Genomic DNA, 25,198 nt, shown 5'->3' with positions numbered 1-25,198 from the left:
CTTCAGGATATTAAGAGGATCTGTTCACTCTTCCTCCTGCCCTTCTCTTCCCTCCCTACCCCCAGTTCCTTCTGAGAGTACTCAAGCTGTGAGACTTATCTGGATGACTAGTGTGAGGGGTTTGGGTCAATTTGGAACCCACTGGGTTTTTCTTCTGTTTTGTATACAAAGCTCTGGGTGGTTCTGCCAGGTTATGGTCACATAGTGAACTCGTAGTAAGAAATTGACCTCCTTGCCCAGTCTGTTTCTATAATCATTCATTCATCTGCACTGGTTATATTATATTCCTTCAGAGGAAGTCGTTCTAGAGTAACCTTCGTAGATAATTTCGTTTGTTAGTTACACCCCCCTCCCCAGTTCAGCTACGACCATTTACCTGTCTGGAGCATTCTCTGCCATCTCACTGTTCTTTCGTCTCACTGGCTCATGCTCCATTCAGACAACTCCTAAATATTGGAGGTTTCCATCTGTATTTTGAAATGCATTTGAAGATGATCATACCGGGAATATAATTTCAATCTAAAATAATCTGTAACAGTAAGTGATAACACTTGACCCGTGACCCTGAATGTCTTATAACTTGACTCTGTAAGCCGGTCGTTCTGAAAGTGTGATCCTCAGACCAGCCACATTATTGTCACGTGGGAAGCTGTTAGAAATGCGACTTCTTAGGTCTCCCCAAGCCTCCCCCCACCCCGTACCTATTGAACCAGAAACCCTGAAGTTGAGTCCCAGTACTCTCTCTTAACACGTCCTTCAGGCAACCCTGTGAACACTGAAATTTCAGAACCGGTGCCCTAAACAATTCCTGGTCACTGTGAAACACATCAAAATATGTGTCCTTTTATGGCACGTTAATAATCTATTGCAATTGGGATGATAGTCATGGTTGTAGGTAGAGAAGTAGGGATGGGATGGACTGGCCCCGGATGCTCTGCCTGGTAGCGCCTTCTTGTGGTCACAGCCGTCCTTGTTCCCCTCCGAGCCAGTTGGACAGCTCTTTATTCCCTTTGACTCTTGTCTCCATCCCTCCATCCCCTTCCTCACGCTCTGCATTCCTTGATTCAAATCCTGAGTAGCCTTCACCAGCTCTTGGCTAATTTAATGTGAAATCATCTTGAGGGTTGCTGTGCTTGCTTGAGTTGGTTCGTCTGCAATGTGAAGTGGGTCAGAGGGCTCAGTCTCCCTCCTACTTTTGCTCCGAGCCTTGGAAATCTCTCAGGAGGACTGTAGGTTCGAATAATTAATCACTGATACATCCACACACAGAATTTTATAGCTGCTGGTGATGGGGAAATCCACTTCATAGCTTTCTTTCATTTGCAGGCTTTTTTGCATCTACTTTTCGTGTAAACTTCCTCATGCATTTCTGTTTTATCGTAAGCTACCCCTGACTCCCCACTCTAGCTTTGGGCCCAGAAGTTGAGATGGATTACTTCCCATTCCTTTTGCCTCTGCATCAAGTTCAGAGAGCCAAATCTCTAGTGGATGGCAATGAATCTTTTCCAGCAGGTCCCAGTAAATGTAGCTCACATTGGAAAAACCATTTTCCAAATAGTAAGTCTGCTGCTTTTCACTCAGTCAGGACACAGTAAAATTTCCTCTGATTTGGTTGTGTTACAGTAACAAATACGTTATCAGGTGCATTGAGGATACAAAAACATAGGGTCTAGTGGGGATTTGGATAAGCAAGTAAATACTTGCAAATACAGTTGTAAGAGTGGAGAAGGAAGTGGGTATGTGGGATGCATGGGGAGGGAGCACCGAAACCAAAGGGTTATCCACACGTAGCATCCGTGAGGTGAGACGTGTTGTCTGTCTGGAAATGGAAAACAATAGAGCTTTATCGCCCTATGACACAGGAGTTACACGTCCATGAATTTATCCTAAGGAACAATTAGCGAGGCACCCAACAGTTTGTTATTCCTCATGGCATTGTTTATCATACTAGAAATATTATATTCACATAAGTATCAAGCAAGAGGCAATCGATTAAATTATGGAACTTGCATCCATATGATGGATTTATGTGCAGCTATTAAAAAGGATGTAAAACATTTAACATAAGGAAGTGTTCATTTAGTTATTATTTCTGGGGGCGGGGCAAGAGACTGCAAAACTTTTCCCACAATTTTGTTAAAGTGTAAGTGGGCGGGTGTGTGTATATGAAGTTCTTTGAAGTTATGTTAATGATGCTTTTATCTTAGAATAGAATTATGGATCATTGTTACACCAAATTTTTTTTCTGACGTCCATTTATCACCTTGTGATCAAGACATGAGAAAGTATGAAACCAATGTCGTTGAGGCACTTTTGGGCTATCATTGCGTCTAGTCTCACCTTTCTGCGGCTCTGTCCTCTCCAGAAGACTTTAGACCGAGGCTCACCATTTCTACGCAGCTCCAACAGTCCTTTGGGACGGTGGAGTTGGTTTGCTTGTGTTTCCCGTCAGTCTTGCACTGGGTGCCTCTTCTCTGGTGGTTCTCCGCCACAGAGCTCACGGTTTTTCCTCCACTCTCTTACCTACGCACTGCAGAGCTGTTGTCGTACCTGGCACAATAGCATGTGTCTTCATTTCTGCTTATATTAATTTTAGATGAAATGATGGCCTAGAGTTCTTTGTTACCTGCTTCACTGCCTCATAATACGACCTACTGAGTCATTAGTCGGCCCACCTCCCCTTGACCGTAGGGCTCAATTTCCTCATTTGCAGTCTGTGTACACTCCATCTTTTCTCTTTCTTATCAGTAATGTGGATTTCATTGAAAATGCAGCCTCATAATCTTAGCGGGCGCCCCACCTACCATTCTGCACCTGTGCTGCTCTGTGTCTTATTTTCTGAGTGTCGGGACCCTGTTGCTTCCTGCAGCTGCCGAGGAGCCAGTAGAGAGGCCAGAGGTACTGTTTATTGCGGCTGTGTTTCCTTGATATCTGTGTCGGGTTCATGCTGAATCACTGTATTCATCGGTGTGACCTGAAACACAGGCGCGTTAGAAGTTCAGCCGGGTATTCACTCTTTGTTCTGCTTTTTAGCCTTTTCTGTGGAATTAGTTTCCTTTCTCTGTAGTTATTTATCCTGTATTGCCTAGTAGGAGTTTCATACAATCCTGACACTTGGTGCTGCTTTCTTGTCAGAGCTTTGCTCCTACTCGCTGTGTTCAGATTGTTGCCCGTTGTCTCTAGTTCTGGGAGACGTGCCGGGGGGTAGGCGGTGGGGGGACGTGATGCTTCCGCTCTGGATGCACCTGTGCTTCTGGTCAGAGGCCAGGCTGTCAGCGGTCCTGCCCTGTTCCATTCCAAGCAGTAAAACCAATATGCCTGAGAGCTGGAGCATAGATGGTGCGAGTGCATCCAGGGGAGCCCCCAGACCCACTCCCCCCAATGGTCACCTGGGCGTCGTCTGTCCCCGTCTCCAATGTGAAATGTTTTCAGTGTCTGCATTAGTCAGTCACCAGTCATTTGTTCAGCTTTACTAGGCACACAATAATTGAACTAGATGGCCCTGCGTTTATATAACTATGTGAACACAGCTCTGTGTTTGATATGTGAACATAGCTCTGTGTTTAATACAATAGCAAATATTAAGGACAGAATCCTAACCCTCAAAGGGCCTGAATTCTAGCTATAGAAATAAAGATGAACACATGATGTACTTTGAAAGTAATATATTGCAGTTTATAATTACGTGCAGAACTGAGCCTGCCTCCCCCATGTACATATTTACATAATTCCACCGCCATTTCAGAGTCATTTGTAGGCTCTCCCAGCGTACACACTGCAGCTTACCTAGGACTCCAGGTGAAGAATTCCTGGCGTGATATCTGTTTTATGACTGGTGAGGTTGTTGCTACAGACACGTTATAACTCTTTTCATTATATAGTTGGGACCTCGAAGGGCACACATAGTGAATAACTTGCATGTAGAGACGTGGAGAAAATGGGCCTAATCGGATTAGAAGGAGTTTGCTTGTGCTTGGATATGGAAATCGTGTGGAGATATACACTGGGGCTACATGGTAGAGGCCCAAGAAAGCCAAGCATGATGATTTCCACTTGATGTCACAGGCTGCTGGTCTTTGTTTGGGGTGTAAGTAGGGAAGTAAATGATGAAATAGGTGTGTACAGAGAAGTTGTGCTGCGGCGGTGTCGTGCATTGAATCAGAGTGGTGTGCAGATCAAAATGGATTGAGTGAATTTAGTTAAAATATTCCTGGTGTTATCTTGGAGTCAATTGGTGAGGATATGGCCCAGTAAGGTTACAGAAGGGCCAGGTGAGTACAGTTGAGAAGGAAGAAAGTATTGGATGGAGGCAGTGAAGCCAGAAGCAGAGTTAAGGGACATTTGGGTTCCTAGTGACCAAGAAAGCATCGTTTACGGGAAGTTAGGGATTCAGGAGTTCCTGGTACTTCTCAGCTCCGCAGCCTCCCTCACTGCATTGTTCCCCTGTTTACTCTCTAGCGTGTGCCGTTTCTGCTTTCCGTCACTTTGTTTTCTTTAAATCTCTTGTACGTATGAAAGTTGTGCTTTTTGTGAAGCTGTTGAAACCTCCTATTCCCCAGAAAATTCACCTATAGTATAATAGTCTCATTTCGGGGTAGTTCATACATAGTCCCAGCATCTTAAAGTGTGAAGCTCGCTTACGCCGCCAGGTTAAGAATTCCTGATGTGACAACTAGCTCACGGTTGGGATTAGGTGGGATCTAACCATAGATCCTTAGACTTTCTTTGTAATCTCACAAAAGTATCTGTTCAGAATAACAATCTACCATCAGTGAACTGAAGTTAAGATTTTGCCTGTTTGTTGGCACAAAGTGAACTGTTAGATATCAGTGGTACCTTGGAGAGGATTGGTCCATAGATGTTTCTGAGTAAGGGACCCCCAAACCTAAGAGCAAACTCTATTTTATGGCCTAAAGAGTGCCGAGATTCTAATCCTGTTCTGCTGAGGCCGTGGAGGTAATCTTTCTTTAACAGTTGATGGTTCTCTCATCTTGTGGGGAGGCGGTAGCACCTCATGTGTGAGAATTTCAAATTTTGCTGTTTCAAGAAACTACTTTTTTTTCCAGTGATAGGAACGGGACTCTGTCCCACACTGTATCTTCTAGAAGCTTCTAGAAGCAACCTAGAAAGCTGAGTTTTCATCCCTCTTCTGACTGTTCCCCCTTTGTATGTGTGTGGATGTATGTATACCCGCTTGTCCTGGCTGGTGGAGATTTCTGTCCATTATGACACCGCTGGTCTATGCCATCTTTGTACTGCTGTTTCTTGGAGAAGAAAGCTTTTGAGTGGAGCAGGCTGTGTTCTGCCCCACTGCTTCCTTTCTCCTCGCTGGCCCGAGTACCAGCCTTCCTTTGTGAGAAAGCAGCTATTAAGCAGACACAGCAGGAGAAGTTTAGAAGTCAGGAATTTCATTGCTTGCCTAATAAAAAGGGATGCAGAGCTGTGGTTGCAGCCTGCAGAGCCAGGGGTATGGGGAGGGGTGCCCGTGTTTGCTCTGTGCCGCAGGTGATGAGTGGAGGCACACCTGCTACCTAACGACCCTCCCGTGTTTCAAAGACAGAGCTCCCAAAACCTATCCCCAAGAAACTGGGTTATATATGCCATGCGCGGGGGGCCCACTGAGAACTAGTGACCAGGCAGCAGAACCTGGAGCTCCCCTTTATTTACCACACACACGACTGGTAGGCAGTCCTGTCCTGTGGCCTCATCGTTCTAGAAGACAGATGTGTATTATATTCCCTTTGGCAAAGAACTATGGCAAGCCTGCCACTCTTGGCGTCGCTCCTTTCCTCTTTAAGACGCATGCATAAATTTCTGCACTGGGCACTTCCTCCAGATTCTGTCTTCAGGAGAGGCTCTTGCTGTGGCGTTATTAGCCTTGTGTCCAGCTGAGGGAGGTTTTCTGGGGATGGCTCACCCTCGGTCATTGCTGCAGCAGTACGGGAACAGGAACTGAAGCAACCCGGGCACAGGGAAAGAGACCCAAGCTGAATTCTATCCCACTGCGCGTCTTCCTCAGAGAGCCCTCATTCTTGGCAGCCTGGGGCCAGTGACCCCTGCACTTTACCGTCTTCCTCCGTGGGCATTACTTGTACGTGTTCACAAATCACTAACTTTCAGGTGGGCCTCCACTGGCAATGAGAACTGTTTCTCAGCTTATGTATGATGCTACAATTCTACTTTCTTGCTGCCTCTTGAATGTTCCTGAAATTGATCTAAATTTAGCAATCATATCTTACATATGAAAAGATTAAGTCTTTGAAGATTTTCTTCCAAAATTAATGCCTGAATGTATCTGATAATACCCTTTTAAGAACAAGGTAGAGCATAACATTTTTGTTTTTTACTATTAGTTTCAGGTGTACAAAACACCATAATGATTAGACCTTTACACCCCTCACAAAGTGATGTCCCCTCCCACCCCCAACCCACCCCGTCTACTACCCCTCTGACATTGTTCATAGCTATTGCAAGGGTTTTTGTTTGTTTGTTTTTTTAAATAATTCTGGTTTATTTGTTTTGTTTTTTGTCTTAGGCACATTATTATCAATATTTTCCAATTTGGGGTATTATTTTCCCCCCTTGAGTAGCATGCTTAATCTTGGTTAAGTCCCGGATTTCTGCTTAGGGCACAAAGCCACTTTGGGGTCACAGGAAGAAAGCAGAGTTGTAATTTATCACCTCACTGCCTTTGCCTCGAGAACCGGTTTTCTAACTTACTACTTAAGCTCGGTTGTTTCTTCCTCATAGTATATGAGATGCTCTCCAGCCCCCCGGAAAGGCCCCAAGTTCAGCAGTGCCCTCACGCGAACCCATCTGTGTATAGGGCAGGCCCATTTATTTTAGTTTTCCTTGTTGTTAGAAGCAGATAAGGCTGCAGAAAGCTCAGTGGGCTTCGCCTTGAAGGTAGGTGCGTTTCAGTCAGGGGCTGGGAGCTGACCTCACGGGGGCTTCACTCGTCCCAGTCTGCACGGGGAGAGGGCAAGCCTGTTGGTGGCCAAGGAGGTAAGCAGGGCTTCGGCAGGTGGAAGAGCTGGCTGGGGGGTTGGCTTCCTTCCTTCCAGCCAGTGTTTTCCCATACAAACCACCCTCTCTAGTGCTCTTCCCCTGGCTGCAGATCCCAAAGGGCCAGCAGCAAACCTTGAGAATCAGCCCTGGTCTGTGACCATTAACAGGCTCCCTGAGCATAAATCTCTGGACTCAACTGTAGAAGGAAAAATTCTGACCCATTTGCAGTTGCTAAAGCGGAAGTCCTTGATTCAAGTTCAGAAGGAACCACGGGAGTCAAGGACCTTGGATGTACTTCCAGTTCGCAATTTAGATCCGAGTGAGTATAGGAAGATGGTTGTTGTTAATGCTGTGCCTCCATTTCTCACCCTCATCAGGGAATGGAAACGAGATGGTGAGGAAAGCATTTGTTTGTTTGTTTCGTGTGTACAGAAGGCATTTACAGTCAGTTGAGTGAGGTGCAGATCCCCTTGGCTGGAAGAAGGGGTGAGAGGTGGATGACGACAGCCGAAGTATGTAAGAAATACGGCTGTTCCACATGGCACTGAGCAACCCCACCTTCTTTGGTGTATGTGAGTCTGATGTGGAAAGTTGGGCCTGGAAGGAAGCCCTGCAGAGCAGTGTCCTCCACGGCTGGTCGCTGCGTGAGGGCCAAGTGGGAAGAAGGTAGATGAGGTTGGTGGCTCGTGTGAGCGTGCGACATACCGACCCTGGTCTGGGCTGTTTTCTCTTCACTCTCTCTGGAATCAAGAAACTCTTAAAGGCTGGTCCACAGAGTTGGGTACACCCCTCCCTGAATCTCTGTGTCTCGCTCTCTAAATTCAGAAGTGTTCCCTGCTTGGGTCTGCAGGAGTCGTACCTGACGGTGTGGTGACTTATTGATCTGCCCTCCAGCTTTCATTCCCTGCTCCTTCAGTGTCAGCTGGGGATCGTGCTCAGTGGTGCTCGGCTTCTGTCCCTGGAGTTACCACTTACAGAATGAGAAGAAAATCGGTGGGACGTTGGAGCAAACCAACCAGTGGTCCGTGTGACAGAGTCCCAGCGTCCCCTGCTAAATCCATTGTTATTACAACCTGAGACTGATTGAAAATGAGGTTTAATATCAGTTATGTAGCCTTTGCTAATTTTCCCCCCTGCTGACTTTTCCGTACAATATTGCTTCATTCAGGGCAACTTATCTTTTTTACCTGGGAGGAACTTATTTCCATTAGAATTGGAACACTAGCTACATATTTTGCATTTAAAATGTTTCGTGTATTTAAACAGAGAGAGAAACATTATTACCTTGTTTCTCAGGAGTGTGCTCTCCCAACTGATCCTTCTTTTGTGCCTGGAACAATGCTCCTAATTTGGAAACAAGTTCTGGGGGTTCTCTGATTACAGGGTACAGTGTTAGCCGAAACTAGCAGCCAAATCCTAGTAACTGGATTTGGGAGAAGAGTATATTCCCCTCCACCAAATACTTTGTAGAGACTGGCTGCTCGGCATGTGCGGTGTGATGTATGTAGGGACAGACCCCCATCTGAACCACCTCCCTTCTCACGCCGTTTTCCCACCCCTCCTACCCTGTGTGATTTGTATTTTAATTGGTTTCTTTTTTTTGTTCCCTTTACAGAGCTATTAAGAACGGCAAAGGATTGCACAGCAAGAAGGAAGTGCCTATCCACCGTGTCGCAGACATATCTGGGGTGAGTCGTGTCCCTGAATAGAGCTGTGTGACTGGGAGGCGCCAAAAGCTTGGCGCTGATTCACCAAAGAACTCCAGCTTATGTGTTTGCTGTGGCTCGTTTGTTGTCAGGCACTGAATGTGAATTTTTCTAGGGCTGTCGCTTATGTATCCATAGAGATTCTGTTTTATGTCCTGGAAAAGCAGAATTCAAACTAGGGCTTAAAACCCTCTTTCTTGTCACCTGAACTGTTAACCGTGTTGCTTTTTCAGTTTTAATTATTGTGACTCAGAAGATATTTCTTTCCAGTTGTACTAAAATAAGATGACCTTTTTTAAAAATCCCTGTTTAATTCTCACTATGACTGGAACGTCTTAGTAGAAAAAGGGCAACTATAGGTTTTAGGACAAGTTTAAGTATTGCATTTTCCTTATGACTTCTTTTGCCTGCGGTTGCCTCTCAGTGGGAGAAATGTGTGCACACCCTTTGAGCTAACGGGTTAGGTGCTGCAGAAGAATGGCAGACGCAGACGCTTTGGAGCTCCCAAAAGACTGTCCACATGACTGTTCAGTCATTAGGACTCTGCCCTTGCACACATAGGATGTCTTGACTGAATAGACACCTTTGTTAGCTGAGAGGGTTGATTCGCTTACTCTACAGGTATTTCAGCACCTGTGCTTAGAGCTGCTCTAAGCACTGTGACTAAGACAGTGAATAGAATCGATAAAGTCCATGCGTGCAGGTGGGAAAGGGAGAGAATAGCAAAATCAGGTAGCAGCAACTGCTGTGAGGAGAAATAAAATCAGCCCCCTCTTTTCCTGGGACACACCATCCATTTCAACTCCCAGAGTCACTACTAATTAGAGAGAGGGATCAGGTGCCATGTAGGGAGGACCATGTAGCCCAGGGGTAGTGGTGGAGGAAGAGCTAGTAAATCTTAGCTTAGACACTCACTCAGGAAGCTTGCCTTGGGCACCAAAAAGTCAACGCAACTGTAAACAGAGGCTGCTAGAGCCCGGGCCAGCCAACAGTGGTGATGAATCAGAGTTCCATTGCTGTTACCTTGTCTTGCGAGCCTGGTTCATGCCTTGCCTGTTGTACCTTGTGACTGCATTGTAAAAGTGTCCGGCCAGCTCACCTTGCCTAGGTGTAGTGGCACCCTGTTCATACGAAGCAGTGGGATTCTGTAACCAGTCACCACAGGTTACAGGTGAAACAGTGTTACCTGCATTAATTGGACTTCTGTCAAAGAGTTGTACCTCTCTTTAGTGGGTGCGGTACATCCATACGCATGCTTTGTAGCTAAAAGTCCTGGGAAGCCCAGAAACCAGTTGATAATGGCCTTTGAGCCGCAGAAGACCCCGTTGTATCTGCTCCTCGTTAACAGTGCAATGTTCAGGGCCTGTTGAGTTATAAATACCTGTTCTGGAAAACACGATGGTGATTCCTACGCTGGGGCCGGATATGCCCACCCAAGAGCTCCTGTCGGGGCCTTCTGGGAGCTGAAGAAGCCTTGGGGATGGTGCTCTGTTTGAGCCCGTGGAGTTCATCGTCCTGCGGAAATTTCCCATGGCAGCAAAGTGAAGTCCTCGGCAGGGTTTGCCGGTGCACCTGCCAGAATGGTGTCCCAGTGATGACTTTTACTGCTGTCTGTGAATCTCATGCGGCCTCCTACCTTCGTGTGCCATGGGGTGTCCTCATTGTTTGGTTTTCATAGCAGCGGGTCTTAGGAAACTTGTCTTCATAGTCTCCCTGTTTTTTGCCCCTCCCCCGATCTTTAGCCCCCCCAGATCATATCTTTATTCTCCTTTCTGTCTGGATGTTGAAGAATTGGCTTGCTCTGACGTTATTTGAAAACAAATGCTATTTAAATTTCCAGTTACTACATAAATAAAAGAGGAAAGCTTGAGCAAGTAGAAGAATGAAAGTGAAAAAGCTAGTCCGTTCAGTAGACATCAGAATGACCTTGTCTACCATCATCACAGAGTGTTCAGCTTAGATTGCAGGGTGTTTGGTTTTGTTTTGGGATTTTTTATTTTTTTTTTGGTCTCCTCTATGACAGGAGCTTTATCTCCCCCTTCGAACCTTCCCTTCTTTCCGTCACAGTGTCATGGTATGTATGTGTGTGTTGGGTTCCCTTGTGTCATTTAAATGAAACGTATGGGTTTTCGGCTTCCTGAAGCGTGCTGGCCATGTGACTGTCTGAGGGACAGGTAGATATGGGGAGGGTGTGGGGGGCGGGGTGGGTGTCAGGCAGGCACACAGCTTACAGCTGGATGAAGACAAACCACCTAGAATAAAGGCCATGAAATACACACATATAATGGTTTCATGAAAGTTTCTTAATCTTTTTGTGATCATTAACTGTGTCCCTCCCTCCCCTCCCTTTACTGATACCCCCCTCTTAGTTACAGGTCATGATAAATGCAGTTCTTGGTTTTTTAAGTTGATGGTATATGCAGTGTGCTGCCAAAATAATGGACTGTGAGCTGGTATTTGTGCACCACACCTCTGCCCACCCCAGTATACGTTCTTGGGGGTGGGTCGGGCAGGAGACATATATAAGTTCCTCACATTTTGTCTCTGAAACACCCTTTAAAACTATGCTGTATGAAGGAGGTTATATCATGATTGTGAGACAAAGAACCTGTAAAGTTGTTCTAGTTATAGCTGTCTCCAGCTTTCAGAGTTGAGTTTCTGTCCGTTGTCCGTATCTCCTCCCTTGCATTTTAAGAAATGATCTCACCAGGTAAGGGTCAGAGCGCATTAAGTGCCTCGTATGGAGACTTAGCAAGTGCACAGCCTGTTGGGCTGAGACCCCGTGGGGAAAGTAAGGGATCCAAGCATAGGAGCGAGAGGCTGACTGCCGCCGTGGTGAGGGAAGTGCTGGCCTCTGCACGGATGAAACAAGCAGACCTTTTCATGGCCACTCATCAGCTTTCCCAGGCTGGACTGGTCCTCGATTAGCTGCTCGACACGCTTTCCAACTCTGTGCTCTGCTGTCCCCGTTGAGCCTCTTGGGTCCCTTCCCATATTGAGAGCTCAGTACAGTGTTTTGATTTTCAAATGTTAGGATGGCTCCCAGTTTTAGGTGGTTTTGTTTTTTGTTTGTCTGTTCATGCAGACAATTCCTGATCTTAGTATCAACCAAGTGTTTTCCCATAAGGTACGCAGAGTCTGTTTAACACCGACGGAATGAATCCCACCTTTTGGCTAGTGCTTTGTTAAACTGGGCTCTTCTGCACCTGTTTTCAGGGTAACCATTAAGGAAAAAAATACCACTAACTGGGTCGTTTGAGTCCTGAAGTTACTACCTTCCTTTATTTCTAATTTTTCAAGGTGAAGGAAGTGGGGTATTGCAAGTTGTGGTCCTTGCTGTCCCTTCTTAATTGTCCGGTCGCCTTCAGGCTAGGATATCCCTGTGAATGTGAAACCGACTAAGGGTTTGACTGACTTGGCACTGGATCTGATTAGATTTGTAGGCTGGTTCTGTGGTGGCTGGTTCGCGTCATACTCCCACAGTTTCATGATTAGTGGTTCTGATTTTCCCTGATCCTGTCTCCACTCCCTCCCTCACCAGCGTACAACAAAGTTGGAATGCACGTGTCAGTGGAATATAAGACTGTTGCTTATCTTGGGTTTATTATTGTTTTTGCTGTAGCCTGCTCTGTAATAAATACAATCTCCTGCAGATATAGAGTGTAAAACAAGCAATAAAATGGGGCTGGTGCGTGGCTTACTGTTGTTCTGGTAAATCAGACAAATCAATTATGGTTCCGAGGTAAGGGAGCGCCCCCCTCCTCGGGCACACACCGATTTTTCCCTGTACCTCCCTGCACGCTGCCTTCTTCCATTTGTGCGTGAGTCGTACCCGATGAGTCATGGCGCCTGTTTCACTTTCCCTGCGTTTCCTGTTGTGCTTGTTCTTTCCTCTCCGGTGCATGAAGAGTTGTGCTGGTTTCTTCCTGAGAGCACTCTGGGAGGACAGAGCCTGGACCAGCATCCTGCCCTCTCCAGTCCTATTTCTAAAAGCCCCAGAAAGGGACCAATCGCTGGAATGGGGTTGTCCTGAACACCACCTGCCTTTCCATTGTGTGGAGTCCTGACAACTTGTCTGAATTTCACTGCTGTGTCTTCTGCTCTCCTCACTTGTTTTGTCTTCACTGAATCCCTGTGTCTTGTTTTTCTCTGTTAACTGCTGCTGTGCTCACTTGACTTGCTTTCTTTGCTCATGTTATATACTAACTTTTTTGTAAGCACCTCCATCCATGACTGATTGTATTGGGGGTGCGTAGTATTACAGATAAGAATGTGCTGAAACCATGGCTTAGCGTGATCCAAAGACCAGCTCTGGGGAGCAAGGGGCCCCCTCACTCCATTCTGTCACACAGTGAAGACTTGCAGAGTTGACCAGTGGGATTCCAACTTGCATGGAAGGGTGGAAGTGTTCCTTTAAAATAAATGAGTAAATAGGTAGAAATTTCTCTAGCGTCTCCTGATATCTTCCTTCAGTTCCTGGTTTTTCAGGAACTGCACTTGAACGGCACTGTCCTCTTTTCCTCGGGGTATTTGACACTCCTTTCTACAAGAGGCTGGGGACCTTTACAGTCGCTATCTTTCTTTAGCTCCCAATGGAGTTGGGCGTCCATGGAAGAATTTAAAAAGATGTTTTGGATACAGAGACGTAAAAAGTAGCTTGCCCAGAAGGTGTGCAAGCAGCACAGTCACCAGGGGCTTTTTGTAAGTTAGGTCTGTGTTCAATTGCAGTTTCCCTAATACCTCTTCTGGCCACTGGATTAGCTTGTCTTCTTATTCTCATTAGATGCTAACGTTCCTTTCAGTCACTTTTGTGTGTGCTTTCTAATCCCTGGTAACTTGATGGCACAAATGCTTCTTCCTTGTTTGTTGTTTTGTTTGCTTTAATAGCACGTCCCTCCCTTACTCTCCCTTAGCCTTGAATTACATTCTAACATCCCTTTTGTGCTGACCACACACGGTCAAGGCCCATGGTTCTGCCCCGTGGGTTTCTGTGACCTGGAAGGGTTGCTTAGAGCGCCATTCACACCATCGCCCCCACAGCTGGGCTCTGCATTTGCGCCACTGGGGAAATCCCAAAGAAAGCCTGCAAGAGCCCACTCATTGCCTGCTGACCTTGTCCCTGGAGCAAGCACCATGTGCTCCATAAATATGATGGCTCCGGCCAGGAAGCCATGGTTAGTGCTAGCGTGTGTCCTTGTGGTATCTGGGCTGCATGTCTCCTACATCGGCAGCTCCAGATTTTGCCAGTTTAGGTTACGGCATTTCTCTGTCTCTTCTGGTTTTCCTCTACCCCCACCCAAAGGTTCTTGAGCTCCAGTCGGAGGGTAGTGTGCAGCTCATTGGCTTGTGTTTTCATAGCACAGACACATGCAGTGCAGCCCTGTGGCACAAGATGCCTGTGATTCCAAAGTGGCAGCTGCTCTGGAGGTTTCTCCCAGGCTCTTTCCTTCTTCATTTCTCTCTCCTTTTCCTTTCTTTCAGCCTCTCCCCTCTCCTATCTTCCCCCGAGCCCTCTACCTCCCATGTTCCTTTCTCCCTCTCCCTCTATAAATAAAGTGGATGTTGTTGAGGCCATCTCAATTGTGGCTGTCCCTTGGCTGCCCACCCTAATGGTTGAGGGCATTGCTTTATTATCCTTTGTCCGTGGTTCTTTCAACCCTAAGAGTCCTGTGTGGCCACTTCTGACTTTGTAAATCTCCTCAGAAGTGCAGGGAGATTCCTCTTCTAGAGAAATCCAAAAGCATTTATGCTCTTCTTGGGAATAAGAGAGAAATCTATTGTTATAAGGTTGAACATGTTTCCAAGTGAATATTGGAAAGAAATGCTGGAATTTTTTAAAGATTATATGTCAGCATTTACCACAGTTAGTAGAGATTGTGTCCAAGCACCTCCTTTTACAAATGTAATCCACTTCTTCAACTGAGTTCTGTTCGTTTTGTAAGGGTTTTGCACTGTCGGGGACTACGTTTAACACATAGTCTCTCACTTCTTTTATTCATTTGGGGGTATCGCGAGAGATTGTCAGACTTTGGAACTGGCCAGAAGATGACTGGGTGCCCTTTCCCTGGAATGTCGGGTGCAGGCTAGTAACGCATTTGGGGTTACCTGGTTCCGTGGGGGTCTGCTTCGTGTTCGCCTCTGTGGAGGGAGAATTTAGCTTGTGAAGGCCTGATGGGGATACAAGTGATTCCTGTTTGTCCAGATGTGGCCCCATATGGATTTCTGCCCTGTGAAAGAAATGATTTCAAATGTTCCAGTTTCACTCTATAGTTGATCCTATAGTTTTGCATCTTTAGCAAACTCCTTTCAGCATTCCTTGTTGCCTCTGTTTGCTCTTCAGATTTTCCTTTGAATCCGCTGTAATATCTTTCTGGTTCCCTCGTTAATTAGCTCAAATAAAATTTTGACATGTGTTTGTGTTCATCGAAGTCAGGATTTGAACTGTTTGAAAAGTGTCGTTTAAGAGGGGAAGCAATTGCAGAAACAGGAGCAATTACAGAACCATTTATAATTGGGCAATAAAAAAATCGTATAATTATGTGTTTTGAAAATCTTTTTTTATTGCCTCCTCTATACCTGGAAAGGAAGAGTCACGTGGTTGTGAAAGTCCTTTAAAAAATAAACAGCTCTAAAGTGAATGTCTCTCATGGAACCGCCAATGCCTGGTTCCATGCCTGGACCTTACTTGGTCGACCATTTTGTTCACCCAACAGGCTTTCGTTTGGGAAAATGCAGGCACCATAGCAGGTTGAGGTAGAGGGAGTGACCCATGGAGCCAGGGCGCAGTGTCCTGACATGTGGTGAGTGTGTCCAGCTCTGCATTTCAGCACTTGGAGTACATGTATAATCTGGTGACTCGCCCAGAGGTGCAGCACTAAGGGCGACAGCAATTCTTTATTTGTTGCTTGTTAGAATAAAACACCTTTCCAAAACAATCAGTAGGCTTGATGTGTCACTGGAGTGGATGCTGTGTTCCAGGAAATTTTCTGCCACAAATTTTTCTAGTCCCTTCTGGCTCCTTGCTTAACTGTGACTTCACACACAGGAATGCATGCAAATCAGCCCCTTAGGAACAGGGTCCCAGCTTTCATTTAAGTGTCTTGAGATACAATGATTTTTTTTTAAACTTTCTGCCTTTGTTAAAAAAAAAAAAAGAAAAGAAAAGAAAGGAGAAAGGAAATTGAGGGAATCCAGGAGCATTTTTAACAAAGTGTCATCTCATTCCAACGAGGTTTGCCTCTAGCAGCATAGATTCTGCTGTGGCTGGTTCCTGTTCTTCACTTTTCTTGGCCATTCTTGGAATCCACGTGGATATCGTTCTGTGAGTCTGTTTCATGGGTTCAAATCAGTTAAATGAGCCCGTTATAGGCTGTGCTGAACGAATGTTAGGGTATTTGGAAGGCAGTTGATAAAATCCCTGATTCCCAGGTTGAGGTGTATGACTGGGTTATCTCATCTGTCCTCTGACTGCTGAGTGATGTGATAAAACTTGAAATATTTCTGCCCAGCCCCGGCTTTCTCTCCACTTCACCATGATAATAACGCTGCTTCGTCCTGGATTGAACTCATTTTGCCCTGTGGCTATTGCTTATATAAACATCTCAAAGTAAGTCATTTTACTAACATAGACATTCTGCTTACTCGTATTTTAAGGCTTTATTTAGCACGCTTCCAACATATTCCCTACAGAATATGTTGTACAGAATTTGGGGCTCTCCTTGCCGTGTTGATGTCCAGCTAAATATCCTTGAATAGGAACTGTGGGCTGACTTGGAACTACCTGATAACTTTGTGCCTCAGTTCCTTAGGAAATGGCATTCTCAGGAAGAAATGATAACATTCTTAACACAGCATCAGATTGGGGAGGTGTCTGAGACTATAAGCTATTACCAGGCTTTGAATCTGGGGGAAGACTTAAGTTCTGTTGATAGTCCGTTATTGCAACATGTCCGGATATTTCATCCACTGTAGAGGCTGTTGATTTTCTTCTGCATCACATTCAGTCTATTCCACGATTTCAAGTTCTCATTTCTGATGACTACATTATTAAGTAGCTATTTTGGAGTAGCATTTCTTCTTCTTGGATGGCCGACTCTTCCAGGTCATTTCCCATCTCCCAGGCAGTTTGCCCTTTTTATCCTCCCTGCCTCCGATCAGGCCTTTCTTCAGCATTTACACGGTCACTTGTTACCATGATGTTACACTTATTGATGCATTATTGATTGGTAACTGTTCTCAAGTTGACATGTGTGCACTGGTGTTCCTTACTAGGTCCTAAACTGAGAAAGGGGCATCTTTTTCGTATCTCTTCAGAGCCTAGTTTAGATTTGATTTGCCAGGTGATGACCTAACGCAGTATGATACTATTTGGAAAAAAGGTGACCCTGGGTTAACTGTGCTGGTGGTAACTAAAGTGGACAGGCTAGTAGAAACATGCTGCAGAAAGGGTGCCTATTTTCTACAATATACTTGTAATAGCAGTGTGGAGTCAGGGTTAGTAGCATGGGCTGCGATATCAGATCGCCCAAGTTCAAGTTCTTGCTCCATTGCTTATTACTCTGTCTCCTTGAGGAAGTTCTTTATCCTCTGAGCCACAGTCTTCCCTTCCGTAAAATGAATCATAATGGCACTTACCTCATTAGGTTTGTGGTGTGATCGAATGAGTTAATACATGCAAAGTATTTGTAACAGTTGACATAATAAGAGCTCAGCAGAGAGCAGTGGTTCATATGATGGTGATGAGTATTAAATCGCCAAGCATTCTGCCAAGCTCATAGGACGTCCTCTATAGATGACAACTGCCATCATCGTCATCAGTCGTATTTGTATTCCAAGCTCTTTATTCAAGTCCCAAGTCATACTCCTCCTTCTGCTGAGTTCTTTTACCTGCCGCCTCTGTTCTCTCACTTCATATTTAACATACGCTATCTGGCTTGTTTCTGAAATGCATTTTTCATGTTGAGTCGGTGGATGAGTGATCAAACAATAAGTATCGAGAGCTTATTATATGCCAGACACAATGCTGGGTGTTGAGGCTATAACATTAAAACGAGACATAATGTAGTCCTTAGGGCATACATAATTCAGTATATAATTACCGTTGTGATGGCAGGACAGAGTCCTGTGAGAGTATATACGCACGGCCGTAGCTTATTCCACATGGTCAGAGAAAGTCTTTTAAGTGATTTTAAAATGAGGCCTAAAGAGGGAGGTAGTTGAAGACCTTGTTCAGGGATGAGAGATAAAACTATGTACCAGAAGGGCCTAAGGTGGAAAGGTGCTTGGATTCGAAGGCAAGGCCAGTATTGCTGTAATGTGAGGCTAGTGGAAATAGGGCAACAAATGATTGAAACATTTACGCTTTGCAGTCCTTGCTGAGGGTTATGGTGCAAGCCTAACATCAGCATAGTATCATATGCTGGAAATCTATCATTCACAAGTGTATGGAATTCTGGGTACTTTCTATTAAATCAATTTCTGAGCCCAAACGTGGGGCTCTTTACATCATGCTGCTTGCTTTACTAGGAACACATTTTTCTTCTGCTTACATCATGCTAACGTATGAGTTTTGCTTGCTACCTATTGTCCACACTCTTTTTGGCTCTGAACTGTAATTATCTAAGTTAAACTTTCATTCCTTAGGGAAAGGGCTACTGCACTTGATGTCATCAGTGCCGTAAAGCACTGTGCTTAGATGCTGTTTTTGAAGGAATCATGGAGCAAATTGCACATCCAGTTTCAGGTGGGGATGTTTTCCAAATCAGTTTACAGACTCTACTACAGTGTCCATAATATTTATCTGTCTCAAATATACAGAACAATTATAAAGAACTAATTTACTCTAAAGAATGTTGAATTTGACTCTAGAAAACTATAGAGACAGTTATCTGATATGAATAATTTGTAAGTTTATCTGTGCAAAGCTGAATCAGCACTAAATGTTCATCTATTTTCTTGTTGTAAAAACAAAAATTTACACTTTTTTTACCACAAATTTTCTGTGAAAAGTTTTATTTTTAAACGCATCAAATATAAAGAAGCCAAAAGAAGAAAATAAAACCATCGAAATTTTTCAATAACAATACGTCTGCTCACCAAAATGTGGGTTTCCTTTTATTTTGTTTTTCATTTTTCTCCACCCCTCTTTTTTTAAGTGGTACAAGCTTTTTTCATGAAAGGAACTTCCTCTGTTTTATTCTTTACACAGTTTTAATCAGCTTGCTATTGTTGGATAGTCAGGTTATTTGGATTGTTTTTTCCTTTCATAAACAACATTGATTCCTTTAGGTAATTCACAGTCTGTAATTATTTTCTTCGAACAATTCCATAAGGTATATATGCCAAAGGATAACACAGTTTGTTTGTTTTTTTAACATCATCATTCTATAAATCTTTATTGAATAAAATGTTAGGTTTTTAGTTTGATGTATTTGTTGTTCTTCAAAACACTGACCACCTTCTGTCTTCGTTAATAATAAAATTTTACTTTAATGGTTATCATTTTTCTTCATTTCTCAAAAACTAGAACATTCTCTTCCAAATTTTACAATCTATTTTTATTAACTCTTTAAAAATGTAGGGCTTTAAAAAGAGCAATTAGACATAATGAAACTTTTAGCTAGGATTTATTGGACCTAAATTGATATGACTGCAGGCAAAAATGAATCTTCATAGTACTTTTAGGGGGTGTTGAAATTATTTTAGTCACCTAACCTTTTATAATTATTTGGATTTTTTATTTTATGTCACAGGTTGCTTGCTGATATTTTTTCTTTCCTCATTTTCTGAAGTTGTGTTCTTGTCTCAGGTGGGACAGAGGTTAGCATGACATTAATTTCCTTGCCCTTGAGTTCTCGATTTACCCATGAAATGAAACTTGTGCTTCCTCAGACCGTCTTTGAAATGCTTTACTCTGCACATATTATTTTAATTATCTCCCAAGCCATTTTCTACGTCTGTAAGAAATTCTTACTTCTTGCCTATAGAGATTTTGGAAGTGATAAAATTCGATCTAAAACTTTTAAAGAAAAAAATAGTATTTCAAACTTTTAGTTATTTTTTATACATAACCTTATGATTGATATCCAGACCAGTAGACTCCTCTTTATGTGCTTTCTTCCATGTTCTTACTGTCACCCACTGTGTGGAAGCTATGTTTTTAGACCAGTCTTGTATCCTTTTCCCAGAAATGTTCGAGATGTCTATTGTGGTACAGTCATGCACTGCTTCCCAATGGGGATGCATGCTGAGAAATGTGTCATTAGGCCACTTTGTTGTGCGAGCATCACAGAGGCACTTACACAACCGGGATGGTGCAGCCCTCTGCACACCTGGGCTATGTGATCTAGCCTGTTTCTCCCAGGCTACATACCTGGACAGCATGGTACTGTACTGAATATTATAAGCAATGGTAACACAGGGTAAGTAGTTGTATATCTAAACATATAGAAAAATACGATATGAAAGATAAAAAGGGGTACACCTATATAGGACGCTCACCATGAATGGAGCCTGCGGGATTAGAAGTTGCTGTGAGTGCGTCTGTGAGTGAGTAATGAGTGAATGTGAAGGCTTAGGCCGTGACTGCACACAACTGTAGACTTATAATCACTGCGTTTAGGCTACACTGAATTTATAAAACATGAGATTAAATCAAGCGCAAGAGAAAATGGTGCAATCAAGAAAACGGTAAGCACGAGTTGTCTGAGGCTACTGCTGGCATAATACAACACACTGTTTTACGGCAACTCTCTTTATGATAAGTAGAAAGAGAGTACGCCAACGTGATGATACAAAGCATGGTGTAGTAAATACACATACCAGTGAGTAGTCGTTTGTCACCGTTACCGAGCATTGCGTGCTGTACCTCACTGTACGTGCTGTGCTTTTACACGACTGGCGGCCCAGGGCTGTGTTTACATCAGCACCACACACACGTGAGGAATGTTGAGACGGCCACAATGTCACCGGGCAACAAGAATTGTTCAGTTCCATTTTAATCTTATGGGAAACACTGTCATCTCTGCTGCTTGGCGTTGACCAAAACGTTGTCATGTGGGACCTGACTTTCCTGTAAAGATTTATCATTTGATCCTTAGAAAAGGAACAGCATAGTTTTTAAATGGTCTGTTTCTGCCATCATTGGTTGTGTTTACCAGTTTAAAATAGAAATGCCCCCTATATTTTCTTATCGACTTAATGATTTCTTTGCTGTAAATTAGATGTCTACAATTTGGATAAATCACCTGTTTTTAGAGAAATATGTACCATGAAAATAGTTGGAAGGTATGCCTTCCGTACAGTCAGCTCCTCTATGTATCTGTTCTCTTACAAATTGATAATACTGAACCACTGTCTCCTTTGTCTGTGTTTTTGAGTAGTTACAATTTAGTTTCATAACAAAACAAGTTTTCATCATCTAATAACTAAAGTAGCCAGTGGTATCCAAAAACATAGTATATAACTATGCTGCTGGATAATGAAAGGGATTTATCTGTTGTATCCAAAGTACTCATAGGATAGTCTTTCTGCTGAAGAAAACTACAAAAGCCATTCAAGTATTTATTTACCTGACCTCAGAGAGAGAAAACATTTTCTCCATGAAATAGGGGTGAGGTGATCTTTTTGAAAAAGGAAAGGGGAGTAAACCCAGAAAGCGGAAGGCATGGACCTAGAAATACAATCCAGAACAGGATGTGCAGGGAACTTCAGGGTCTTGGTGGAAAGATTGTGCAGCAGGCCTCAGACGCCACCGCAGCAGGACGGTGGGCGCTCCCGGAAGGGCGACGATCTACAAAGCCACAATTTTATAAACATTCAGTATCAATTGAAGGCAAAATTGTAATAATCTGTTGGAAATTTAGAGAGTGGAGAAATGGGAAAAGGGACCTTTCCGGATGAAGTAGGGGGTGGGAAGAGGTGGGGTTTATTTGTGGAAATTTTTCTGCCTCCCACGAATTCCGAGCCCTAACTTTCCGATCGTTCTGTGGATAGGCAGACCTGAGGAAGGACTCCCTGAGCACTGCATAGGTGGACTGCACACCTGAAACGAGTTAGAGAAAGGATTGACTATAAGAAGAGAGCGAGCTTGGATATTGATACTTTCTTGTAACTAGGTACCTACTTCTACCCTTTTATATGAGGCATACACATACCGTCTCTGTGCTTTCCATGTTAAACTTATAGCACAGAAAAGAGTCTTGTAGAATAAGCCAAGGGCATTGTATTTCCTGTTGATAATAAAATGCCCGTTTTCCCACTAAAGTACAGTGACTTCATTTCTAAAGGTTAAATTGAATGGTTCGCACAGCATAATTTCAGCTGGTTAAATTTGGGGAACTGAAAGTTATTCAATAAAAGAATAATCTCTGAGCCTGTGTAGAATTTTCATTTGATTAAGAGTTGGATACTATTCACACTCAGCCATATCGCATGATTTTATTTCATAGACAAGCAACATCAATAGACATATGTCCTCAGTAGCATTTTTTCTTCTTTGAACAGAGCTTTCCTCTGTGTAGCCAGTTGAGGACTGCAGCTTGCTTTCCTTTAGCTGTCCTCTCAGAATCATACTTTCTTACTTTTGGAAATGGATGACAAAAATTTTTTTCTATGATTTCTCATCTAAACCATTTCCTGCTTGAATTATTAAAAGACTTTAATGCATTGACCAGCTAATGAGATTAGTTTATCTAAAGCATGATTTACTGAGTGCTTAGTTTTGAGCTTGTTAGTCTCTCTGAGACATTTACAAATTAGACTAGGGAAAAAAGTGTTCTTAAGTTGAACGTTAAAATAGTGCATATTCTACTTATCCAGGCTAAAATGTTTTGTTTATCTTTTAAATATAGGCATAATTTATACAGTAAACTGTATCGTTTTTAATGTTCAATTCTGTGAGTTTTGATAAACATGGGCGCTCTGAGAGCCGTGAACCTGTGAAACGGTTACCACAGTCAAGATCATACAACTGTAGGCTCTTCCCCCCAAATGCCTCCGTCCCCTTGGAGCCCACCCCCAGCCCTTCCGTTAGTGCCTGGCAACCACTGGTCTGTTTTCTGTCCGTGCAGTTCAACCCTTGGCAGGGTGTCATGTCAGTGGAATCGTGCACTTGAGATGCGTCCTTTTCCCCGCGTGCACAGCAGCATTCCATTGTGCGGTGTGCGCTCTGCTTATCCATCACCCGGCTGAGGGAGAGGCAGGTTATGTCCACTTTGGGGTGAGTATGATGAATTCTAGGCCGTATTCTAGGGGTCCCTAATCTGTCTTTCAGTTGGATTGCCATGAGCGTCAGTCAGAAGGCTGCTTTTTGCCTATTTTCATCCTAAACACAGGGTCGTCTCTTTTCTTAGCATTCACCACGTCCTGCTCCCTTTTCTCAGTGTTGTACCTTGTGAAAAGGAACTAGATGGTGAGCAAGAGCGGCCCAATGAAAACATTTATAGACGCCTGTCCTTTGCAGGGCTCCTGAGCGCAAGCGTCTTCTTAAAGTGTTGGCAGATTGACGTTCTCTTCGAGTCTGACTGCAGAGAAAGGTTTCCCTCCGCATTTGGGACATGACGCTGCCTGCACTCGCCCTGACATGCTCTGCAGCTTCCTGCTTCCTTCCCACTTGGGAAGCAGACCGTGCCAACTCCTTCTGCCCTCGGTCTGTCCTTATCGTGCAAGTTTGGAAACTTTGCTTAGCCAAGCATCCTGCCTTAATAATTGATAAAGGAGTAGAGTTAGGAGAGAAAATGGAAGGTTCTGTTCTGTGTTGAGGGTGCCAGCCTCCCGAGAATCAGGGCTTCTTCTCATTCAGCGCTCCTACGACTGTCCTCCTGACTCACTCTCGGGTGGAGCCCAGAGCCTGAGACATGGTTTCTCCTTCGCTTGGACATGTAGGCGGCCTGAGCGAGCTGCTGTGCCAGTGAAGTAAACAGCACGAGAAATTGTCAACTAGAGACAACACTTAATGAAAGATTGTTGATGGCCTAGCTTCAGCAGCTTTGTTTGTTTGTTTGTTTGTTCGTTTCCTTACGATTTTATTTGTTTTTCAGTCAGGGTGTTTTTCTTCAGGGTTCTCTCGTGTGTTCGCTCATTCCTGTTAAACTCACATCTCACTGAAGTTTATGCCCCCCTCACACACACCTCACCATGAAACATTGATAACCAGCCAGGCAAGATTGGTTTCAAATGGTTTATTGCTTTGTTTATTTTTGTTGGAGCTGGAGAGGATTTCCAAGTGTCTCCCCCAGGGTCCCATTTATATCAAGAGATTATCATGCTGTACAGCTGATTCCTCAGAGAGAATCATAACCTCATTTTGTGAATTAAAACATCCCCGGCCGCAGTGCCTGTGCTGTGGAAAGAAGGAAGAGTGTGGCGTGGGGGGGGATGACAACTGTGCCGTTCGGTAGAGGGTGTACTTCTGATTTGTCTTCCTTATAGTTGCAGAAATAACTCTCCTGGTCTGGAGAGCCCGGCAAAGATGGAAGACGATAGCGATGAGTTATCACAGTGCACCCTAAAATGAGAGTGTGTTTGTTTCAGCGTTCTTAGCTATCAGTTCTGATCGCCATGCTCTGTGTTTTCTCTGTGTCTGTACTCTTGTGCACACACATTTTGCTCCGTCTGTATTAAGATTTGTAGGACCTACGCGGCACTGTACTCTGGAATCCTTTAGCCTCAGACCAGCCTCGGAGAGACAGGGTAGTCAGCTCCCGAAGGGGAGAAACCGTCCTGGTGTGCTGGATGGGACAGTCCCGGGCAAGGCTGTACCTCCGGGAAGCTTCGTCGGGTTTGGTGAACCTCTCTGCAGTTCCGTTTCTCAAGTGTGTTGGCGTATTCCCATGGTGCCATAATAAGCTCTACATGTATTTGTTTTTAGTTCTTTTTCCTATGATGTTAATCAAAGAGTGATTGTGATGATGGGAACTAATTACTGAGCTTCATTATTAACAGTTCCCATTTGAGACGTGCACATGATAATCCTGAGTGGTTAATTGTTAACTAATAGGTTTACTTTGATTCCCATTTCCCAGTGCTTTTTTGTGTGTGGTGACGTTCCCTTCTTACCAGGCTTTACTGTGTTCTTGCCGACTACATTGGGTATTTTCAGTGGGAAAAAAATCATGGAAATCACTTCGCTAACACCGTGTGCAAACTAACAGCCTAAAACTCTGCTCCCACAATTCATGAAACATTGATTTACATAGGTTCTGCTCTTCTGCAAGGCAGTGGCCTGGTTGTCTGTGGGTGCTGTGGCTCTCTGTCCTGTGCCTACCCTACGAGCATTCTGCTTCCCCTGTGCTCCCCCAGCCCCACCTTTCCCACTTTCCCAAACTTGGTCGTTCTGGGTACTAAATAATTGTAAACATGTATTTGCTTACAAAGCAAGATACTTTGTAGAGATAAGTTGCAGTCTGACTACTGAAAGGGCATCTCTTACAGGTGTGGATACAGGTACCCACGTTTGGAAGAGGTGTGACCTGACAAGCCAGGTG

At 44.1% G+C, this 25,198-nt stretch overlaps 1 protein-coding gene across 1 annotated transcript in view; it reads left to right on the top strand.

The window, feature by feature from the left end:
- SND1 (staphylococcal nuclease and tudor domain containing 1) overlaps window positions 1–25,198 on the top strand; it is a 413,670-nt gene that overhangs the window by 238,807 nt on the left and 149,665 nt on the right. Inside the window, exon 14 of the mRNA XM_074315643.1 lies at window positions 8,624–8,696. Within this exon, the coding sequence (XP_074171744.1) occupies window positions 8,624–8,696 (73 nt within the window). The remainder of the gene's footprint in view (window positions 1–8,623; window positions 8,697–25,198) is intronic.

This window comes from Rhinolophus sinicus, linkage group LG11, assembly GCF_036562045.2.
Source record: "Rhinolophus sinicus isolate RSC01 linkage group LG11, ASM3656204v1, whole genome shotgun sequence".
Taxonomy (NCBI): Eukaryota; Metazoa; Chordata; class Mammalia; order Chiroptera; family Rhinolophidae; genus Rhinolophus; species Rhinolophus sinicus.
The sequence above is the reverse complement of the archived record's forward strand: the minus strand, read 5'-3'. Positions and strand labels throughout refer to the sequence as shown.